Source organism: Phyllostomus discolor, chromosome 2 (assembly GCF_004126475.2).
Source record: "Phyllostomus discolor isolate MPI-MPIP mPhyDis1 chromosome 2, mPhyDis1.pri.v3, whole genome shotgun sequence".
NCBI lineage: Eukaryota > Metazoa > Chordata > Mammalia > Chiroptera > Phyllostomidae > Phyllostomus > Phyllostomus discolor.
In genome coordinates, this window is record NC_040904.2 from 205,433,165 (window position 1) to 205,455,448 (window position 22,284).

At 51.8% G+C, this 22,284-nt stretch overlaps 1 protein-coding gene across 2 annotated transcripts in view; it reads left to right on the top strand.

Moving 5' to 3' along the window:
• Nucleotides 1–2,852: 2,852 nt before the first annotated feature.
• Nucleotides 2,853–22,284, top strand: part of BTBD11 (BTB domain containing 11) — a 265,818-nt gene continuing 246,386 nt past the window's right edge. Inside the window, exon 1 of one of the 2 annotated variants that reach the window (XM_028533013.2) lies at nucleotides 2,853–4,631. In XM_028533013.2, the coding sequence (XP_028388814.1) occupies nucleotides 3,485–4,631 (1,147 nt within the window). In that variant the 5' untranslated portion in view covers nucleotides 2,853–3,484. The remainder of the gene's footprint in view (nucleotides 4,632–22,284) is intronic. The other variant, XM_028533014.2, reaches the window with a different exon arrangement.

Here is a 22,284-nt window from a genome sequence, read left to right on the forward strand (position 1 = left end):
TTGGATTTTATATGTGACATTTGTCATATTTTCTCCTGACTCTAAGAAATAAGTGTTTGCTGTAGAAAATGTAGATGATGGTAACAGACATTTATAGGCTTATTATCGTGCGTGGGACACACTGTGTTAGGAAATCCTGTATATGAAAAAGTTTCATGTAACCCCTCCCCCATTTTTTTGCATTCCAAAAGCAAGAGAGGGGAGGACACAAGAGACTGAGTGAACACTGCGTACATGATCGGAAAACTGGCGGAGGCAGTACGGGAACCCAAGTCGACCCGGTGCCACAGAAGAAAATAAATCCATGTTAAGCCCATTGCTTCCCAGGCTCTTCCTTCCCCCAGGCACAAGGAAGGCTTTTCCAGGTTCTGTGGCTGCCTGAACTCTGCTGAGTGGTCATCACTTAAGCATTAGCAGTACATAGGTGGTAACCGAAGGCCACACGAGTGGGTGAGCTCCTAGGGAAACGTGCAGAGGAGAGAAGGTTCTGAAGAACAGAGAAGCAGACACCTTCGCGGGTCTGGGCTGGGTGAAGAGCAGACAACATCGAGGAAATCTTCACAGTGGTGATAATCTTGGAGCGGACTCTTAGAGGATGAGCAGTTTGCCAGGTAGAGAAGAGGAAGGCAAGTGTCCTGAGAAAAGAGGACAACTGCAAAGGCAGATCCCATACAAGGCACAACGTGGTCACTTGGAAAACTAGCGAGTAATGTCAGTATAGCTAGAGCACAGGGTGTGTGTGTCGGGGGATGTCTGTGTGTTCATCCACGGGTGTGCAGTCGTCTGTGTAAGTCTCTGAGTGTGTCTGTGATTATTCATGGGTGTGCATGTATCTGTGTAAGTGTGTGAGTATATCTGTGTGTCTATGTGAGTGTGAATGCATATTCAGGAGGCGACAGTGATGATAAAGAGGCTACGGAGAAAGGCAGGATTCAGATCATCAAAGACCATATGTATTAGTTGGGTTTCTAGAGAATATGTATATTCTATTGGTTCCGATTCTCTGGAAGAAAAAAACAAGCTGGTGGTACAGTTAGTTCAAGTCCGAAGACCTGCGAATCGGGGAAGCGGATGATGTCGATTCCAGCCCACGGGCTGGAGATAAGATGAGATGTCCAAGTTCAATGTGTGATGGGAAAAACCACGGTGGAGAGGGCAATCTATTTTACTGAGTCCACAGATTCAAATGCTGATCTCCTTTGGAAAGGTCCTCAGAGACCTTTCCAAAGGTCTCTGGGTAGAATCAATATTTAAACTGGGCAGTTGTGGCCCACTCAAGTTAACACATGAAATTAGGCATCACAATCCCTTCTAAAAAGTTTGGACTACTGTGGAAATCGAGTCTGGGAACAGAGTAAAGAGATCAGTGAAGGCCAGATAGCTAATACAATCTTGATGTATCTAGAGGGCAGTGGGGAACCTTAATTTTTTCAGGAGGAGTTACAAGATCAGGACCGCACATTTGGAAGATTCTTAGACTGGATGGTTTAGAGAAAGAAGGGAGAGAAGGAGAGAAGGAAACCAGTTCATAAAATATCATATAATAATAGTCAAAGTGAGAGGTGATGAAGTATGCATTAGGATGATACACAGGGCGAGGGTGGTTCACTGATGTGAAGGGAAGGGTTATGGTGGAGATGGGGTGACAGGTGAGAGACATCAAACAATTTACTGGGGAAGTCTATTGTTGAACATTCAAACCAACAGTTCAAAAGCATGTCCTTTCTTCCTTCATCCACCCATTTACAACAAATATTTACCACGGGCCTATGCTTGGGGACTCCCCCAGTCCAGTGCTCAGTCTAGGCCTGTTATCAGGCTGAAACAACCTAGTGTCAGGAGGGTCCAGAATTCCACAGCTTGAGAAGGGATGAGGCAGGGCTGGGCTGGGACTTTGGTCCAAGCACCCAAGCCAGCATTGAGGGATCTGGATCTGGGCTACCTTCCTACAGGAGGGGACTCTTAAGATGAAAAGTCTAGACAGCCAGAGGAAAAGGGTTTCCTACCCCAGGCAGAGACGTTGAGCGTGGGAGCTGGGGAACCCCTGGTGAAGAAGATAATGGTTTCCACCCCGGTAGGTGGAGCCAAACAAGACTGCCATTTGACACAAATGCAGCCAAGGCACGCACATGTTTTATCTTTAGTCAAAAAGTAAACTCCCCTCCATGCAAATTTCCACCTGCCTGGAACCACACCCACCAGGACGGCAAAGTGGGACCGGAGCCTTCCCTCCAGCGCCCCGCACCCACCCACCCCGCACCCCGCACCAAGGGGTTTGAAGGATGGGCTCAGGACCTTCCCGCCTGCTGGAAAGGAACCGAGTTAATGGCCCCCGGCGGCAGGCAGCTGATGTCCAGAGATACGGCCTTGTCCAGCGGTGCCGTCGCTCTGGCCCCTCGGCTCCTTTGGTTTCTCATTTCCCTCCACACTAGGACAACCTGGGGCTGAAAGAGGGCCGCGTTAATTTGTTTGGGTACCCGAGGGTGGGGGAGAAGAGAGGAGAAAAAAAAAACATGCTACGTGTAGGAAAGGAAGTGAAAGTCGAAACGCGGGGGCAGGAAGAGCGACCCCGGGCAGACTCCGTATAAACAGCTAAGGGGAGCACACCTCGGACCGGGGTTGAGGGGGAATCACCTGCTCAACCTACAACCTTCCGGTTCTAGTACCAAGGCCCGGAGTCCGGGGGGTAGGGACAGCAGCAGGGGAGAAGGATCTGCGTCCCTGTGCTCACACAAGCCCCCCAATGCACAGGCCGCTACTCCCCACTTTCTGCAGCCTTGATCACAACCTAGGGGCGTGTGTGAGGGGCGGGGACGCAGGCAGCTGAGGAGTTTTAAAAAAAAAAAAAGGTAATTAGCATTCTTGGATCCCATTGGCTCTCCTTGGGTCCTGTTTTGCATACGCCCGCCCCTTGGGCTTCCTTAGGTTTGCGGGGTTTGGCAGGGTTTGCAGCCGCCGCGGTTGCTGCTGCGCTTCAGTGCGGGGCGGGCGGGCGCCGAGTGAACCCCGGGATCCGGGAACCAAGAGCCGGGAGCTGGGAGCCAGCCGCCCGCCGAGCTGCTGCTGCTGCGGCGGAGGCGGCGGCGGCATCTGAGTCTATTTCCGTCCTACGAACACTGAGGCGGGATCCCGGTGGCTTGTGCACCCAGCCGGGCCCGGAAAGGAGAGGGTCAGATACTTTTTATTTTATTTTGGAAAGAAGGGGCAAGTCCCAGCGTGAGCTTCCCTCCCGGCCTGGCCCGCTCCTCAGTGAGCCCCAGCTCCGGCCAGGGCTCTGGAAGATGACTCCGGGGTCTCCCTTGTGTATTCCAGCGGCGGCGGCTCGGGGAGGCAGCCGAAAGTAGTAACACTTTGGTAGTAGCGACTGGTGGAAAAGTGAGCCGAGTCGCAGTGGACTCGACTCTCCCCGCGCCCGGGCGCCCGCCGCTTCTCGCTGCTCCTTCCCCTCGGCTCTCCGGCGGCCACAGCATGAAGTGGCGCAGAGATGGCAAGAAGAGGTAAGAAGCCCGTAGTGCGAACGCTGGAGGATCTGACGCTGGACTCGGGTTATGGTGGCGCGGCGGACTCGGTGCGCTCCTCCAACTTGTCCCTGTGCTGTTCTGACTCACACCCGGCGTCCCCGTATGGCGGGAGCTGCTGGCCGCCTCTAGCTGACTCCATGCACAGCCGGCACAACAGCTTTGACACCGTCAACACTGCCCTGGTGGAAGACTCCGAGGGGCTGGACTGCGCCGGCCAGCACTGCTCGCGGCTGCTGCCGGACCTCGACGAGGTCCCTTGGACTCTCCAGGAGCTGGAGGCGCTGCTGCTGCGCTCGCGGGATCCCCGGGCAGGCCCGGCGGTCCCCGGCAGCCTGCCTAAAGACGCGCTGGCCAAGCTGTCGATGCTGGTGAGCCGGGCGCTTGTACGCATCGCCAAAGAGGCGCAGCGCCTGAGCCTGCGCTTCGCTAAGTGCACCAAGTACGAGATCCAGAGCGCCATGGAGATCGTGTTATCCTGGGGCCTGGCGGCGCACTGCACGGCGGCCGCGCTGGCCGCACTGTCCCTCTACAATATGAGCAGTGCCGGCGGCGACCGCCTGGGCCGCGGCAAGTCGGCGCGCTGCGGCCTCACCTTCTCTGTGGGCCGCGTGTACCGCTGGATGGTGGACAGCCGCGTGGCGCTGCGCATCCACGAGCACGCCGCCATCTACCTGACAGCCTGCATGGAGAGCCTCTTCCGGGACATCTATGCGCGGGTCGTGGCCTCCGGGCTGCCCCGGAGCTGCAGCGGTCCCAGCTCGGGCTCCAGCTCCGGCCCAGGCCCGGGCTCCGGCCCCAATGCAGTCCCTGCAGCGGATAAGGAGCGGGAGGCACCCGGAGGGGGCGCGGCGAGCGGCGGCGCCTGCAGCGCAGCCAGCAGCGCCAGCGGGGGCAGCAGCTGTTGCGCCCCGCCGGCCTCCACTGCCACGGCCGCTGCAGCCCCTCCGGTCGCCGCCGCCGCCGCCAACCACCACCACCACCACCACCACACGCTCCACGAGGCGCCCAAGTTCACCGTGGAGACACTGGAGCACACGGTCAACAACGACTCTGAGATCTGGGGGCTCCTGCAACCCTACCAGCACCTCATCTGCGGGAAGAACGCCAGCGGTAAGTGGCCATGCGAGTGCCACTGAACACGGCCAACTCTGTTGGCAAGTTTGCCTCGCGTTCCCCTCCCGCGTCTTCCGGCCACCCGCTGCAGTCCCAAGCTTCTGAGGGGACCGCTGAGCTGGAGGTGGCCGGAAACCGCCTGTTCCCTCCAGTGCTCTGGCTCCTAAGGTTCCCAGCCGGAGAGCGCGGGGTTCCGCCCCCAGTGCGGGGCGGGGCGGTGGCTGCCTCCTGCATGCAGTGGGAAGCACTGAACACGCTTTGGGGCGTGGGGGGGGGGGGGGAGGTTTGCGATCATTTGCGTCTAGTACATATTTCTGCCACAGCCCTGTTTTGATGACCTTGGAGGTGCCAAATTCTCAGGTGTACAAGTTTGTCTCCCTGGAATTCACGAGGAGGTGCATTCTTTCTTTTGCTGCCCGGTTCGCGTACTTCCCCGCGCCCGAAGGGGTCACCGTCGGAGTCTGGGTGGAGAGGCCCCGTGACCACAAAGGCAGAACATTTGAGAGCTCGCTAGTCGCCAAGGCAGTAGGGGAGAAGTGTGTGGGGGGAGAAGGTGGAGCGAGGAGACTTAAAGGTCTCAAGTTTTTCCGGGGCAGTTTTTAAGGGTCAGAGTGCACGGCTGGTGGGTGCTGCGCAGTGAACACCCCCCCCCCTTTTCCAGTTCCGACCTCCCAGTTCTTGACGCTTTTGGTGCCCTGTGGCAGGGAGCTGCAGCGGTTACCATTTGGCTTAAGGAGCGCCGCCGGGGAACCCGTGCAGGATGGGAGTGGGGCGGGGTTCTGGAGGGGCTAGGCAATGTAGGGCGTCGTTTCTAGCAGGTTCTGTCATTCTACCCGCCCCCCTCCCCCGCCCTGTTTTGGAGGAAGGAGCTGGGTGGGACTGAACCTGCCGTTCAGGAGGCGGAGGGGGTGGGGCCGGGGGGCTCTGGTTTTCGAAAGCTCGAACTGGCGGCCCTGTCTGTGAAAGCCGAAGCTAGACTCTTCAAAGCTTCAATTTTCCACAGGAAATGGTAGAAGCGTAACTGGAGAGTCTGAAAGCGAAATGAAACTTTGTTTTATATTTGGCGGTTTGGCCGGAGGTTGCGTGGTTGGAGCTGAAATGCAGTCTTTTTGGGCAGATTTCATTCATTTTGCTGCCCGTCCGTTTCCCGGGGCTGAAGGAGAGATGGGGCGGGCGCGGCCGGGGCCTCTGGGGGTGCCAGCAGCGTGCATATGAGTGTGTGAGTCTCTATGCGCGTGAGTGTGTGCGCGGCAGTGCGTGCGTGTGTGTGTGAGTGAACTGCGCCCGTGAACGCGCGCGGGAGCGAGCAGGCGCACGGGGCGACCCGCTCTAGTAAAAGCCCTTCGGAAACCGACCCTCAGCTTTCAGCCCCTTCACCCGGCTTTGGTCACGGTCATCGTTAGGGGAGGGGAAGGAAGGAGCAAAGAGGGGGAGGAGGACGGGGTCTTGATCCCTGAGAATCTTCGTGATCTCCTTGCCCGAGCCTTTCCGCCTCTGCAGCCAGTCGAGGGCGCAGTCCTTAACGAGAGGGTATCTTCGAGTCTTCCCGAACCCTACCCCCCATCCCGAGACATCCTGACCCAGAGGAAAACACCTGGGAAGAAGGCGTTGGTCTTTGTGTGCGCTCCTGTAGAAGGAGGTGGATACACCTGCAAATATCAGGAACTTGGGCTGGACAGAATTATGCCTCGTTTGGAATCCCACCCCCACGAAAAGCGCAGAGGGACTTAAATTTTCTTCCCACTGCGTGTGCCCATCGCCCTTGTTTTTAGCTACCCATCACAATGGTTCTTTACTCCCTACTCCCCTCCCCCCAGCCCTTATCCCCTGCTGGAGCTGGCACCTCCTCTTATTTTTCCCCTCAATGTTTCCTTTGGCAGAACAGAGCGGTCCCCTTAGGAGGCTCTAGTTTGGGAATCTGGGCATCCTGCTCTGCCACTTTCTGCCAGTCTCTTCAAGTTACAGCTTTGGGTGGCTCGCTTGCCTTCTCTGGACCCCAGTCTCCCATCTGTGAAATAAGGGTGGAGATCTGTGAGACACGCCCAGGTCCTCTTGTAGCTCCCTGTGTTCGTAGCCTCCCTATTTTTTCAACCTGGTTTTACTTTTATGATCGTTAGCATCTTTTAAAGACAGTGTTTGTGTTTATCCTTTTTGGAGTAAGTATAATTTAAGGAAGGAGAAGCCCACAGCGCTGGTTTTGGGCAGGGTGAGTGTGTGGTGGCTGGGGTTTGCTGTCATCACAGCCTCTCCCACACCGCAGAGCTTAACTCCTGGGTTTCAGGGCCCCACCAGCCATCTCTCAGTATGAGGTACACTCTGACTTCATTGTGATCTCCTCAATCTCTCTTTCTTGGGCTTGTTTAAAAGGGCAGGCCATCGAGGCAGTAGAGTTCAGGAAGGAGCGATTAATTTCTCCCATATCTGAAACAGACATTAAACACACAGCTATTTCTTAAACTATTTTGCATGGTAGTCTTTCTGATCTGCAAACCTTATGAAAGAGCTCATGCCTTCCACGATCAGTTTTTTCCCCTTTGACTCAGTAGATCGCATATCCATTCCTTTGTGAATTCATTTGTTGGGCAATATTGATGGAGCAGTTACCAAATCTAAGGACTGAGGAAGCAGTGAGGTGTAGAGGCAATGAACAACGAACATGTGCATCCAACTCTACTCCCTGTGTTGACCCATCTGATCTTCAGCATTGCCTTAAAACCGTACTGATGTTATCCCCATTGTACAAAAGAGGAAACTGAGGCACGGGAAACTTAAGTATCTTGCTTACGTTTCTTGCTCTTTAGTGACAGATGAACTCCCGGTCGTGAGGTCACTCTTCCCCCCTTCATCGCCTACACAATTGAAGAGACCCTTCACAACCCGACATTCTTCCTGTCTCAGTTTATACACCTTTTGTTTCTACCCCACCGAACTGGGCAGCACCAGATTTTACATCCTCACATCCCCTGCCAGGCCTGAGAGAGGGCCCGGTACACAGCTGGAGCTTATTATGCCTGTTGAGTTGAGCAGGCTCTGGTGTAATAGTACAGGGGGATGTCCTGAAAGCTATGACTTGTGAGTTTCTTCACGCATCTTTTCAAGTGTTATCATCCTTACCTTGGTTGCCCCTTCTTCCTGCCAACTCTGCACCTGTCCACCCTTCCAGTTTGCTGCCAAGGCCTGAAGAATCATGAAACAGGTCACATGCGACTCAACTCAGAAAGTAAAAAATCATTGGCTTCAAGTGAGGGCTTGACCACTCTCAAAAAATCACAGGCATGGGCTGAGGGTGTGAACTTTGTGGTGACTGTTTTACACTTTAGAGCTGTTTTTTTTAAAATGTTGATTTTTAGCCATTTTGAAGAGCTGGGGACCCCAGTGAGTGTTGCTTTTAAATTTTGGTTTAGTTGATTTTGCTCAAGTTATTGAATAAGTGAGGGGTGGACAGAAGTGTTTCCCCGTGCTGGTGTGTGTGTGCTAGTCATTTCGTCTCAAGACCCTTAGGGGCTGGCCAGTTCCCACTCATCCTTGAAGACCTGGCTCCAGAATGATCTTCCTGGCATCTCTGTGAGGCCTTCCTTGGTGAACCCCCTCCCCCACCCCCATGCCTGGCTGGCCCTTTCACAGCCCTTTCCCCACTCCTTGACAACCCCGACCCTGTGTTAAGTGTTTCCGCATCACCTGTGGCACCACCACTGCAAGCTGGTGTCTTATTCATCTTCATATCTCCTTCCGCATCACTCAGCACAACACCGAGCACTTTGTAGGTGCTGTGTACTGTTTGTTGAATGAATGTAACCAGCCCATCAGATCTGTGGGATTTAACATTTGCCCATCGACATCTGTCTGTAAAGGCTTTTGAAGTCAGGCCTCTTGGATTTGAATTTCGAGGCTGCCATTTTCTAGTTGTGTGTTCTTAGGAGGGTTATCTAACCTCTCTGGGCCCCAGTGTCCTCAGCTGTAAAGTGGAAGGCATAATTAGGAGGATTAAATGTAAACAAGGGTATTACAGTCTGGTGCCTGACACATGGGAGAGGCCTAAATGGTGATAGTCGTTAGGATAGTGCAGACACCATTGTATCTCTTATTTCTGTCTCATCCGGATTAGTTGGTCCCAGTGCATTCAGTGGATGGAGCCAGCAGATTTCTAGCTGGATCCCGCTTCCCAATAATTCCAGCATCAAGTAATTCAGTGTTCCCATCTCAGGGATATACCCCGTGGGCACAGCCCCACTGCCTAAGTTACACAAAGACTGTTTTGGTCAGAGGAAAGTAGTTCATTTTATTTGTTGTATTTTTCGAAAGGCATTGTGAGTGAAGGGGCATCAGGGAACTTTCTGGGGTGTTAGGAATGCCCCTTATGTTAATACGGGTGTGGGTTCAAATGCATCGCCTTGTAAATTTTAGATAGGTGCATTTCACTGCATTGCAAAATATACCTCAGTTAAAAGAAGACATACAAAAAGAGAAAAGCCATAGGCATCCTTGAATGAAATTTTGTTTTAAATGCAGGAGACTCTGAAGGGAAGACTGGAAGAGGTAGAGTTGGCGGGATAAAAGGGAGAGACCTTCACACGGAGAAAGTTCTGGCCTTGAATTTTGGCTCTGCCACTTTATAAGAAGTGACTTAATTTTTGCTGAATTTGGTTTTCTCATATGTACAGAGAGGATTACCAAAAAAAAAAAAAAAGAGAGAGACAAAGGAAGAAAATTCAAACCTACCACATAGGCTAATTAAAAGTATTAAATCAGATCAAGTATGTGAACACACTTGCCACATAGTAGGTACTGGATAATAATGGCTTCCTTAAAAAAAAAGCAGATTATTCAGGCTGCTGATAATAATAATGCTTTGGGGACTGTGAATAGTCTCTTTCATTTCAGGGATCCTCAATCACTTTGTAAACATTAATTAACATAAGCCCTGGTCTCTCCAACCCTTGCTTGGGGGTGGGGTGATTTGGGGGCCTTTTGTTTTACTGTTGCCCCATAGATTCTGATTCTGCACGAAATATCCACTCGGTGGTTTTCCTGCCCCGGACCGTCTGTGTTGTTCTGGGGTGCATCGGCGCTGTGATGGACAGAAATGTCTCCGAAGAAGCCTCGCTTCTTACACAGAACAGCAAAAGCTATCTCAGGAGCTAGCCACAGCGGTGTCTGTGCTTACAGAGCACGTTTTTAATTAACTAGCTCAGTGTAAATTAAAACTTGGAATTTGGGTCAGCGGAGGGTTATTTGGTTTTCTATGCAGACTTGCCAGTTCTGTGCTGGGGCCTTTGCAAGTAGGGTCTTTCCTGAGACATAAGACAAAAAGTAACAATAGAATAAAACAATGGGGGACCAACCTGGAGACCTGAGGTCTGGGGTGAGCTTCCTGAAGGCAAATTTGAGTAGGAGGGAGGCCTGTAATTCTGGGTCAGCTGTTGTTTGTGACCTGGAGCCGGGCACGAAACTCACCTGTAAAATGGGTCTGATTATCACCTACTGAGATGTAAATATAAAATAGCAAAGGGCTTCGGAGTTGGACACAGGGTGACTTGAAGTTCCCCTATCTGTAAAATGAGTATCATAATAACTACAACCTGTATATTATGTGCCAAGCACTGTCTTAAGAGCTCTGTGTATTATAATCATCACAGTTACATTAGCTATTATAAAAAAACAACCCCCGAATCTCAGGAGCTTAGTACAATAGAAGGTCATTTCTAACTCAAGTCCGACTGGCAGAGGGATAGAGTGGGAGGAGGCAGGAGGATCATTTAGGTGACAAGACTGAGGCAGAGCTTGCCTTCTTTATTGTCAACAGGCCTTTGGGGTCTTCCTTGGACATTCATCCAGCCAACAGGTTGAGGAAGCAGGAGACTGTAGAGAATGAATTATGGGCTAAGCCGTCAAGGGACCTCATCACTTGTGCTCATATATCATAGGCCCCTGCCATCAAAGAGTTGTACGCATCCTTCCTACACACAAAACATGCTTCCCTTTCCCCGAGGGAGGAAACTCATGTTCTGTCTGATCAGTGCTTCCAACTTAAAGTCCAGGATCTTTGGGTGAATCTCTGTCCCACCTGTTGGACCAAGTGTGGCTCCTCGTGGTCCAGCGACCCATGAACCAAGAGAGACATGTTATCTGTCACTTATTGCCATATTGAAGAATAACCCGTTAGGAAAAGGCAATAGTAAAAGACACATAGAAGTCACTGGCCCTTAGTAGTTACGAAACTTGGTGACGCGGGCACCGTGTGCCCTGGAAGTGGGTGAAGTTCCCTGCCCAAGTAAGCCCTCTGTGGGGAAGCTCCTGGTTCGTTGGTCTCCATGCTCCTGGCTCTGCCCTGCGGGAGGTTTTTCTTTACCATTCTTCTTGGCCACACCCGAAGTGGTCTCCTTAAAGCTCTAAATCTTTTGTAACCTAGCTCCTGCCCTTGAACTTTGGAGGCCCAAGTTTTAATACTGTAAGCACAAAAGATTTAAAATCCAGGCTTACGGATTTTCCCAATGCAGCTCTCACAACTTAGAATCTTCACTAGGATGCCTAGTACGCCAGTCGCTACACCCAAAGTTACTTCCTAGACCTCATTCTGAAGCCTGCGTTATTTCTGTTTCTTAATTCCACGCCTCTCTTTTTCTCTCAAGTTAATGGCAGCTACCTCGAGGCCATCAGGCTTAGCTGGGAAGCTTCTGCCCTTAGTTTGGTATTTCACTCACAAGGCTTCTCTGTCTTTTGTCTGCTTGTTTGAGTGGTCTTCTTCAGCTCTCCACTCTTCCTTTCCAGTTTTATTTGCACACTGGCTAATTGATGTCTGAGTTCCCCTCTTTCCCCAATACCATGCTAAACTCCGCCGGGAAGAATCAGCTTACTGGCTCAGTAGGCATGAGTTCTGCCTTCTAGGTTTCCATAGATTATAGTTTAACCCAAACTGTTACCGCTGCCTAACGTGGGTCTCCAGTTTTCCAGTCTCTAACGTCGTGACACACTCTCTAACTTCTAAGCCAACGCCCATGTTTCAGGACCCCACTATGGTACCACCTACCTGATTAGGTAGTGTAATGCTAGCTGTTGTTGCAGACAAACCCTACTATCTTAGGGCTGAACACAGCACAAGGTGTTTTCTCACTCATGTTGCGTCCAGTTGAGAGCAGGGGAGGGAGGCACTCTGTCCCCTTTATCGAGTGAAAGGCTTCAACTAGCACGCCAGAGACCAGACGTCCAGGATTTGACCACTTATTAGCCGTGTATAACCCAGCACAGGCAAGTTACCTAACCTCTCTGTGACTCAGTCTTCCCCTTTCTTCAATGAGAATAATACTGAAACCTAATTTATTGGGCTGTTAGGGAGTGCCTGACATGTAGAGCTTGCTTCATAAATGTTGACAGCATTGCATTTTATTATATTCATCATGACCTTTTCTACAGGCACTGTGTTAGATGTTAAGCAACGCAATCCCTGCCTTCATGGGGATTGCAGGCTGGTGGCGCACTGAGTTTTTTCATCCAATAATCGTGCAGATGTAAATTTACCCCTGGGACGGATGCTACAAAGGAAAGATGCATGGGGTTTTAAGAGTCTTTTTTTTAAAGATTTTATTTATTTATTTTTAGAGAGGGAAGGGAGGGAGAAAGAGAGAGAGAAATATCAATGTGCGGTTGCTGGGGGCCGTGGCCTGCAACCCAGGCATGTACCCTGATTGGGAATCGAACCTGAGACACCTTGGTTTGCAGCCCACGCTTAATCCACTGAGCTACGCCAGCCAGGGCTGAAGAGTCTTTACTGAGGCTCTTGATGTCATCGGGAGAATGGGAAGGCTTCACTAAGGAAGCGAGGCTTGCGTGAGGTCGGAGCATGGCTCGCTGGGTTGAAAAGGTAAAAGAGTGCTCCCTGAATGCAAACAGAATGTGCAAAGGGCCTGTGGCGGAAGGGAGCACGATGAGAAGGAGAGTGGCCAGTGTGGCTACGATGGGCGAAGGCAATGAGGGGAAATGGCTGGAGTTGGACCTAGCACCTGTCAGATTAAGGAGCTTGTCTTTTCCCAAGGACACTGGAGAGCCTTCGAAAGCTTTAAAGGAGTGAAGGAGTGAGCTTCTGGAAAGCTCAGGGTAGGCTGTAGTGTGGAGAGCAAACAGGACAAGGAGCGTGAACATGGGAAGGCCAGGTAGGTGCCATCACTCCCATCTTACAGCAGAAGCAGCTGAGGCTGTGAGGCATTTAGTACCTTTCTCCGAGTCGCCAAGACAATCAATGGCAGAGCGGGGATTTCAGCTCAAGCCTGAGGGACGTCAAATTCTACCTCCTTCCCGCCCATGCCACACCTCATCTCTAGGGAGAATTTGGTTCAACGCTTGCATTTTACAGGTGGCGAAAGCGAGGCCTGAGCGCAACACGGCCTGGCCCACAGTGACACGGCAGAGCTGGAGCCAGTGCCCCAGGTTTCTGCATTCTCAGCTCAGCTCCTGTCCACGTGATGCCTTGCCTCCTGCAAACCAGATCATTCCTGGGAGGCAGAGTGGGGTGAGAGGCTGGCTGCCTGTCACAGCGGTTTTGGAGACGAGTTTATGACTGGCTGTAACACCTCCGGTGTCACTGTGCATCTCACAGTGAAGGAAACGCTAGTCTGGAAGCGCGCAGAGGTCCCCGTTCGCTCGTGGCCGAGCCGGCGAAAGTGATTCCTGGGAGGATCAGGTGTGCTCAAGGCAGACCCAGACTAGCAGCTCCCCAGGGCCTTGACATCTGAGCGCAAGCCGGAGAGACAGCTTGGTACCTCAAACACAGTGCCAGCCTCGGAGAAGGTGGAGGTTGCCTGGACCAACTGGGTTTTCTTTTTGTCGGGGGGCAGGGCATAGGTCATCATTTCTCTCTAAGCCCAGCTCACAGGACCACCCTGGGGGTCAGCACGTGCCTGAGAAGCATGCAGACACAAGTCACCCCTTCTGTCTCCATTCATTATCAGCAGTATTGGGGAGCAGGACAGTTCTTTCCACCCTCGGCCCCTTGGGGCCTTTTCTGTGCTGACTTGGAAGTCTGGGGCCTAGGCTCACCCTTGGGAGCAGAACTAGAGATGGCTCCCGCATTCGTGGAGCTTGCAGGCCTGTGGTAGGTCTAGTGCCTTCACAAGTAACCATCCAGATGTTACCCTGCACCCAGGGCCACAGCTCCTGAGGAGGAAGGCTATGGGGCCACTGAGTGAAGCCTCTGTGTACTGTGGGGTGAGGTCCAGCTGTCCTGGACGGCTGTGGTCAGCACCAGGACACCAGACATTTGGGGGACCGAGGCTGATGTTGGGGATTAAGACTCAAGACTTTCTTTTCCACACTGGAGCCAAGCCAACAAGGTGGGGGTGAAGGTGGGGGATGTGATCTGCCAGTCTCACTCTTGAGTCAGTGTCTCTGGATTCTGCATCCGTTCCCCCCTCTTTGGGAGCCCACCCCGCCTCTCCTCCTGCTCTCCCTTATGCTGCAGCTGCCATCTTCAGCCCAGATGACACATCTCCTGAGGCTTCTTATCCACGTCGCTGGGGCAGGCTGGTGTGCACGAGGCCCCAGGTGTGTGTGTATGGGGGTGGGGGCGCGTGGTCTCTCCTCCACTCCTGACTTCCTATACTCCTCCCGACCTGGTCTCGCTCACTGCTCTTGCTGATTCTGCGGCTGCTCCAAGTTTTCCTTTTCCCGGCATGACAGCTGTGGATGAAAGGACCGACCAAGAGCAAGCTGGCGATTTCATAGGCCTCATCATGCAGAACCGCTCAGAGCCTACAGGGTGCAGGGCAGTGGAGCAGGGAGGGATGCAGGAAGGTGCCTGAACCCTCCAGTCAGTGGGAAGCCTTCGGCTCAGGGCAGCAGGTTATATCTGTGCTCTGAGACTTGGGCCGGCCCCTGGCTGCTCTGAACCTCAGTTTGCTCATAGAGGAGTGGGAAATAATGATGATACCGGGTTCTGGTGTTCTTGGGAGCCCAACGTGTCAAATGAGGCGATACTTTGGAAGACTGTAAAGCCCAACACTTAGTAATGGTAAAGCTGGCATTTGTTGCGTGTTTACTACTGTATTAGGGTTCTCCAGAGAAACAGAGCCTGTGGATGTATAAATAAGTATAAGAGGAGATTTGTTACAGGAATTGACTCACGTGGTTATAGAGCCACGAAGTCCCACAATTTGCCACCTGCAAGCAAGAGAACCAGGAGAACCGGTGGTGTAATTCACTCTCAGTCCTTCAGCCTGGGAACCAGGGGCCCGCTGGTGAAGTCTTGGACTCTGAAGTCCTGAGAACCAGAATTTGCTGGCTGCGAGCTTCCCAGTGGTCTATGCAAAAGATCAGGAGCAGATACTCAATTCGTAGTAGGATGCATGAGACAGAAATAAACAATCCCTGTAGCTTAGGCCTGAAAGACATTTCTCAGCAGGGGACTAGAAGCAGTTATTAACTTGCGCTTCACGACCTCATGGCCATGGTTGTTAAGAAAGAACCAGGGGAGCCTCTTCTTGATTTGCAAAGTGTCTCTCTCTCTCCCCTCCTTGCTGCCTGCACCCCCTCCCTCATTCCTTCTGGGGTATCCAGCTGTTGTGGCATGTATGTAAACAGAAGGCCAGTGGTGGAACAGCATGTCAGGGTCCCTCCTGTGTGCTGGAGGAGGGGCTTGGAGTGAGAAGCTGTCTTGGAAGCTTATGCCTATGACAAATGGTCCCTAGAGACAAGCTATGAGTTCATTTGAGTGGCAGTGTATAAATGCCCCTCTGGCGAAAAATAAGCAGCCTATGCCTCAATACGGTCACCACCAAGCCAGGTGCGAGTCTGGGGAGACAGGAGAGAGCTGGATGGGACGTGCCCAGGCTTAGGAGGGATTGGTACTAGTGTGGTCAGCTAGAGCAGTGCTTGAGGGTTCAAGGATAGAAGGGGGCATGAGGACCATTCTAGAACATGCTAGATAATCTCAGGCAAGTGACTCAACCTCTCTGCACTTGTTTTCTTATCTGAAAAAAGTCCCAGAAAGGTTTGAGGCTCAAAGGAATCCTCAAATATGAAAGTGATCTATAAGTTGCAAATGCCCTTTGTTTATTCATTCATTCAGTAACTATTTATTGAGAGCCTACTGTGTAGGAAGCGTGGTTCTGGGCACCTAGCATACATCAGTACGCAAACAGACAAAAATCCTTGCCTTCATAGAACTTGCACTGTAGTGGAGGAAGACACAAAACAGTCAATGTAATATAAGTGTAGGATAAGATGGGTATAGGATATTACAAGGTGATACCCTCCATTGAACAAATAAACCAGAGTGTGGGGGACCAGGAGGACTGAAGAAGATGTGGTCAGGAATGTCCCACTGAGAAGGTGACACTGGCACAGAGAGGTGAAGGAGGTGAGGGATTTAGCCCTCTGAGCATCTGGGGGAAGCGTGTACCTGGCAGAGGGAATAGCCAGTGCAAAGGCCCTGAGGCAGAAGGCGCAGAGATGCCACTGCGGTGAAAGCAGAACGTCAGGAGCAACCAAGCTGAGGAGATCCTCACAGGCTACCTCAGACTTGCGCTTTTATTCCCAGTGAACTGGGAAGTTATTTCAGGGTTTTGAGTAGAGGTTGGCAGGTATGGCTTGTGATTTCAGAAAACCACTTTGGCTGCTGGTTGAAAATAGGCTCTGAAAAGGTGAAGTCAAGGAGACCAGTGTGTGCGTGGGCTCTTAACAATAATCCAGGCAGGAGATGACGGTAGCCTGGACCAGGGTGGGAGCAGTGAGGTGGGCTACGGAGTGGCTGGGTCTGGGCCGTAATGAAAAGGAAGAGCCAGCAAGATGTGGCTGGCACACGGGGGTGTGAGGGAACGAGAGGGGTCGAGCAGGACTCGAGGGTTGTGGTCTGAGCGACTGGAAGGATGGAGGGGCATATGCTGGGCTGGGGGTGACTGAGGCAAGAACAGGTTTGTCCGTGGAGGCAGGATCTCAGGTCCAGTTTGGGACAGGCTGAGTGTCAGGTGCCTTTCAGGTGGGGCTGTCGGCTAGGTAGTTGGATAATCACGGCTGGCATTTAGAATGGTTGGAGATACGCATTGGGGAGCGGGGAGCTTATGGATGGTTTTTAAAGCCACGGGAGAGGACAAGGTCACCTAGGGAGTGAACTCAGAAGAGATGAGAAGGCCGAGGACTGAGCCTTCCTTGGGCCAGGCAGGAAAGGAGGAACAAGAAAAGAGGACCGAGAAGGAATAGCCCATTGCAAGGGGACCCAGACCTGTCCTAGAAGTCAACAGGAGAGTGTACCTGGGAGGAGGAAGGGATCGATTGTGTTGTGTGGCCTGCTAGGCGGTCACTACACTGTGCCCTGAGCTGCAGGGTATTTCCGCCTGCAAACCCTGGGGATGGTTTCCAGCTCAGGGAACAGGCAGCATGCATGTGCTCCAATGGAAACCACACTAACCAGAGTGAATCAGAAGGGGTGTTTCCCAAGGGGATTGTGGCAGGGGCCCCTGTGGAGGTCAAGTGGGGAGGCCTCCAAGCCCTGCCCCCCACACACATCACCATAGTTGCTACCCTTTCGTCTGTTTTTTTAAAATATATTGGACTTGGGCATAAGATGCACTTGAGAAAAGGATTCTACTGCCAGGTGGAGTTTGAGAAGCACTGGCCAGAATAGCAAGTGCTCTGGCTTTGACATCCCGGGAGGCTCAGGTGTCCCAGGGAGCAGGGACTCTGCAGTGTGTCTGTGCTTTGGGTTTGGCCGCGGAGGCAAGCCAGGAGAGTGTCCGGCTGAGGCTCGGAGAAGCACCAGTGAGGTGGGCTGGGGGTGGGGGAGAGGACAGAAAGCTAAGTGCTGCGCTTGGGACCTTGCAGAGCCGCAGGCCCCAAAAGTGATGGAGAAGGAGGACGGGAATGAGAAGGACCGTAGTTAGGAAGACAGAACTGGTAGAAAGCGGGGTCCAATGACTAAATGCTCCAAAGTCAAAGAGGACTCCCCTCTCCCCGTCCTCACGATTACTTGCAGTTCTGCTATTTTTTTTCCCTGATGCAAACCTCCTCTTTTTCTCTCCCCTTCAAAGCAGCATCCTCACTCCCAAGTGGCATTTCTGATGCAAGGGAGCAGAGGTGTAACCCATCAAAGTGATCTCCGCACCAAAAATAACTTTTCCAGCCAGACGCTCCCCAGCCTCCCACGCCGAAGTGCTTGCTTTCACCCCGCAAAGTCGGCACGTTGACCTGTGGCTCTCAAAGGTCAGCGTTGTGAAACTGCCTTGCCTCTGAGATGAGGAAGTATGTTGGTTTTCCCCCAAAGAAGTGTTGTGGCTAAATCAATTCTACATACAAAGAAAGGGTCCATCCTGAATTCCTAAACCCTGACGGAGAAGATGGTGACTGTAGGTCGGATATTTACAGACTTGTGTCGTGTAAATTACTCACTCACCGAGGTGTCTAACCTGCTTGAGGTTATGGGGAGAATTCATAACACGTGGTGTATCGTGCTATATACCCAAGGGTCTGTGGTCAGGCAGCCTGAGTTCACATCCCAGTGTCATCCCTGGCTGTGCCCCCCTGGGCAAGCACTTCTTTCTCAGCCTTAGTCCCCCCCACACCCCCCCACCTTAAGAGTGTTCACCTCATAGGCTTGTTTGGGGATAAAACGAAATACCACAATATACAGAAGCACTTAGTGTGGCAGCTATTATTGTTGGGCTTCTCATTCTCCAGGCATCTGAAACCTTCATGACAGCAGTCCCCAGGTTATACTGAATAATCCACTCACCTGTTCATCTTTACAAGTCAGGCTACTTCTTATTTATCTTTGTGTCTCTAGAACCACATCTGGCACACAGTTGGCAGTTAAATGTATTTGTTCAGTGAGCGCATATGGCCACAGACTGTAGACTCCACGTGAGCAGGAATATTTGTCTGACTAACTCACTGCTATCTCCCCGACGCTTAGAATACTGCCTGCACGCAGTAGGCACTGCGTAAATATTTGTCACCTGCAAAATGAACCAGGAATCAATGGAACTTCACTAACCAGCAAACCAAGATCCTGGTTTTAACTATTAGCCACCAGCGTGGAGTCTTCCTCTGTATTCCCGAATCCTCAGGCCTGAAAATCTCCCCTTTGCAAAGGTTGGCTCTCTTTGAAGAACAGAAAAGGAATGACTGCTTACAATTCCTTTTATACCCACTTTCTCCCTATGAGATGGCACCTCGCTCTAATTCAAAGTTTGAAAGCCGTGTCTGCGTAGACTCTGGGATCTGAGAGCTGGGGGAGCAGGCCTGCACGGTTCTCCTGGCCCAGCCCCGCGGCGGCCTGCAGCCTGGGTGTCAGGCGGATTTTGCAAATCAGACACCTGAGAAGCAGGAGGGTGAACTGTGGGGTGGCACAGCTCCAGCAGATGAGCAGCGGATGAGCTTTTACAAGTAGAAAGAACTCACTTCGTGGCTGGGCCTGGGCCGCAGCTCCCTGAACCCCCCAGCTGGTGTCCACATGCCACGCTGTCCCTGGAAGGAAGAAACAAGGCTTTGCTCTCCTTAGTCATGATTCACACTGGGTCCTGTTCACTGAGGTCCGCCAGGTGTAAGCATCGGTGCTGAGCACGTTTCCAGTATTCTCTCAGCTTCATCCTGCCACCCCCACCAATGGGATCAGTGTTGTTAGCTTCACTGCACTGCCTAGGAAACTGAGTCAGAGACGCTCAGAAGCCTCATTGAAGGCCACACAGTGGAGGTGCCGGAGCTGGGGCTCCTCCCCTGGCCACCTGGCGTGTGTCATCAGCAGGCAGTCCCACTAACGGTGTTGGCTGCTGTGACAGGGTGTAATTGGATCCTTTGAAAATCCCGTAAACCTTCTCAGGACACTAAGACTGTGTCTAGATTGTGCTAGGTCAAGTCCATAGAGGGAGAAATCAGCTCTTAGATGAAAAATCAGTTGATTCCGATTGGCCATGTAGAATTGTCAAGATGAATCAACCCCCTGTCCAATCTGCTCCCTTATGGTTCACTGTTTGTGGTTTTGTTGGTCTCTCTCCATCTCTGCTTCTCATTCTTCACTCGGGAAATAGTTCAGCGTCTCTAAGTGCCAGGCACTGGCCCAGCGGGGGGAGGTACACCCCACCGCCAGTACCTAGTCCAGCGTCGTGATGGGAAAGACCCGTTTGATTTTCTCTGGAACGCGTGACGCTGATTGATTCAAATACTTACTCTGAGCTGGTTTAACCCAATGTTCCTACTGACCAACTCAGGTTGGTCCCTCCCTCCCCCTTTCCCCTTCCCCGGGGGACAAACTCACCTGCCACCAGAGCGGAACTGAAGCAAGGGACCATGGGAAGACAGGAGGAGACGTTTACTATTTATCAGGCCACAGTGACTGTAATTTTGAACCCCCCGATGCCTTGTTATTTATTATTAATTCTTTAGACCTGCACAGTCTACGAAGCCTCATTGACCATTGTTATTAATATTCCTAACAGCCGTGTGTGGTGGGTGGATGGTAGGAGTTAGTACCCTAACTTTGCACATGAGGAAGCTGAGAGGGTACCTTGCTCAATGTCACTTAGTAAGTGGCAGCACGGGGCATCTGCTTGACTTTTGGTGCTTCCTGATGCCACTGTTTGTGCATCGTGGGTGCTCACATCTTTTCAGAACCTGGACTGAGTATCTCGGGGGTGGGAAAGGAGTACATGGGACCCCACCTGAAGACTAATCAGGATGTGGAGGTTACCCCAGCATTTGGTCCCCCCAGCCTTTGGATGTATATTCTGACCCTCCCTTGCAACCTCTCAGGCCTCAATGGAACCTCGAGTCTGCTGACGTCCCTACCCTTCCATCTTCAGCTATGGGAAAGGAAGAGGCTCCTTGCAGGCCTCTCCAGGTGCTACTTGAAGGTCAGGAAGTTCCTGGAATGTCCATTAAGAAAGGAGAGGGGACGCCCTGGCTGGTGTAGCTCAGTGGGTTGAGTGTGGGCCTATGAATAAAAGGGTTGCCAGTTCGATTCCCAGTCAGGGCACATGCCTGGGTTGCAGGTCAGGTCCCCAGTAGGGGGCACTCTAGAAACAACCACACATTGATATTTCTCTCCCTTTCTTTCTCCTTCCCTTCCCCTCTCTAAAAATAAATAAATAAAGTCTTAAAAAAAAGAAAGAAAGGAGAGGGGAGGTGAGGTGAGCTCTGGATCCTGAGAGCTCCTGCTGGGCTCTCAGAACACAGATGGCTTCTTAGCCATCTTCCCATTGGCCCACCAAGAATAGGCCTCCATTGTGGGCTACTGACCCTTTCCTCCCCGACCTCCTCCTGTGCCTTCACCCATGAGACTTTCTAGAGGCATCTGCAGCCCAAGCTAAGCAAGCTGTTTCTTAACACCAGCACTGGAAAACACCCGTGCAGAGGCTCACGGAGCCCCATGCGCCTCAGTTCAGCTGTAAAATCCATTCCATTCCCGCACAAAAGAGGTCACCCCATGTTGCACTGGGTGTGGGCTGTGTCAAGATGGGATGTGCCCAGTGGGAGCCAGGCTCCTACCGAGGTTTCTGACCTTGATTGTTTTGAATTTGCCAGAAGTTTTCCGTCGCAGACTGTCACAACCAGAAATCCTTACATATTCTGTTCACGGGGTCTCTGTTATGGATCTTAATCACTCATCATGTTTTCCTTAAAGTAAAATGAGTTTTCTGTGCAAGGAGAAGTAGGAGGCTATTGATTGTGCATCGTATATCAAGGAAAGCTTCAGTTTGTTTTCATCTGAAACAAGCTGGGCAAATATTTGTTAACCGCAGCAACACCTAGGAAGCAGGCAACCATGGTGTGTGGTGCGTGGTGTGAGCATGCCTACAGTAGCTCAGCAGAATTTTCAGAAATTAGACATTTGCATGGGAGGGTGGGGAGGGGCAGCCTTTCTGTTTGATATTTTGTGCTCCTGGTGACTGAGTGAATACATCCTGTATATTTGAAAAAAACATAAAAAAGAAAAGAAATGAGACATTTTAGGTTGAGTCTCTATAGCTAAAACTGTGTAGACTGTCATGAAGGTAGTTTGAATGTCTTCCTCAGCTCCAGCCTCCCCCTCCTTGGAGGCACCGTCTCGCCCCCGTTAAATTCATATGACGGCTGGAAAACGTTGGTGATTGTTTTCGCTGTGTGTGTCCCCTCCCTAACTTTCAGCGGGCCCTGATTTCTGCCGTCACTGTGTGTCCTCAGGAGTTCTTGCAAACTGATGCAACTCGAAGGAGCCAAATGCAATAAAGTCGTTACGAATGTTGGAGTCAGCAATTCACCAGGTTGACTTCATGTTATGGGTTTTAGGCACTTAATTGCACAGTAATTAATGATGGCCTTCCAGTTTTCTTCTCGTGCTTTGGAGCTGATCACTGGCACCCTTAAGGCATTGGGTATTCTCGTAGGCTCGGGAAGACCCAGGAAGAGGCCCCGAGACTGAGTAGCCTCAAGGAAAAATGGTCCTGTGCTTGTGACATCAAGAAACCAAGTTGAGATTGGCCTCAGGAAGGTTCCTCGGCGAGTTTCACTGCCCATCCGAGGCATCGTGCACGTGTACACACACGCACTCACATATACGCTCATGCACACTCGCCCGTGCTATGCAGTCACTGAGATCATTAGAACCTAGAACAAAAGCAAACTGAGACCCGCCACTGCCTCTCCCTGCCTCCTGTGGATGGTGCCCGGTGGGGCCTGAATCTGGACCAGAAGT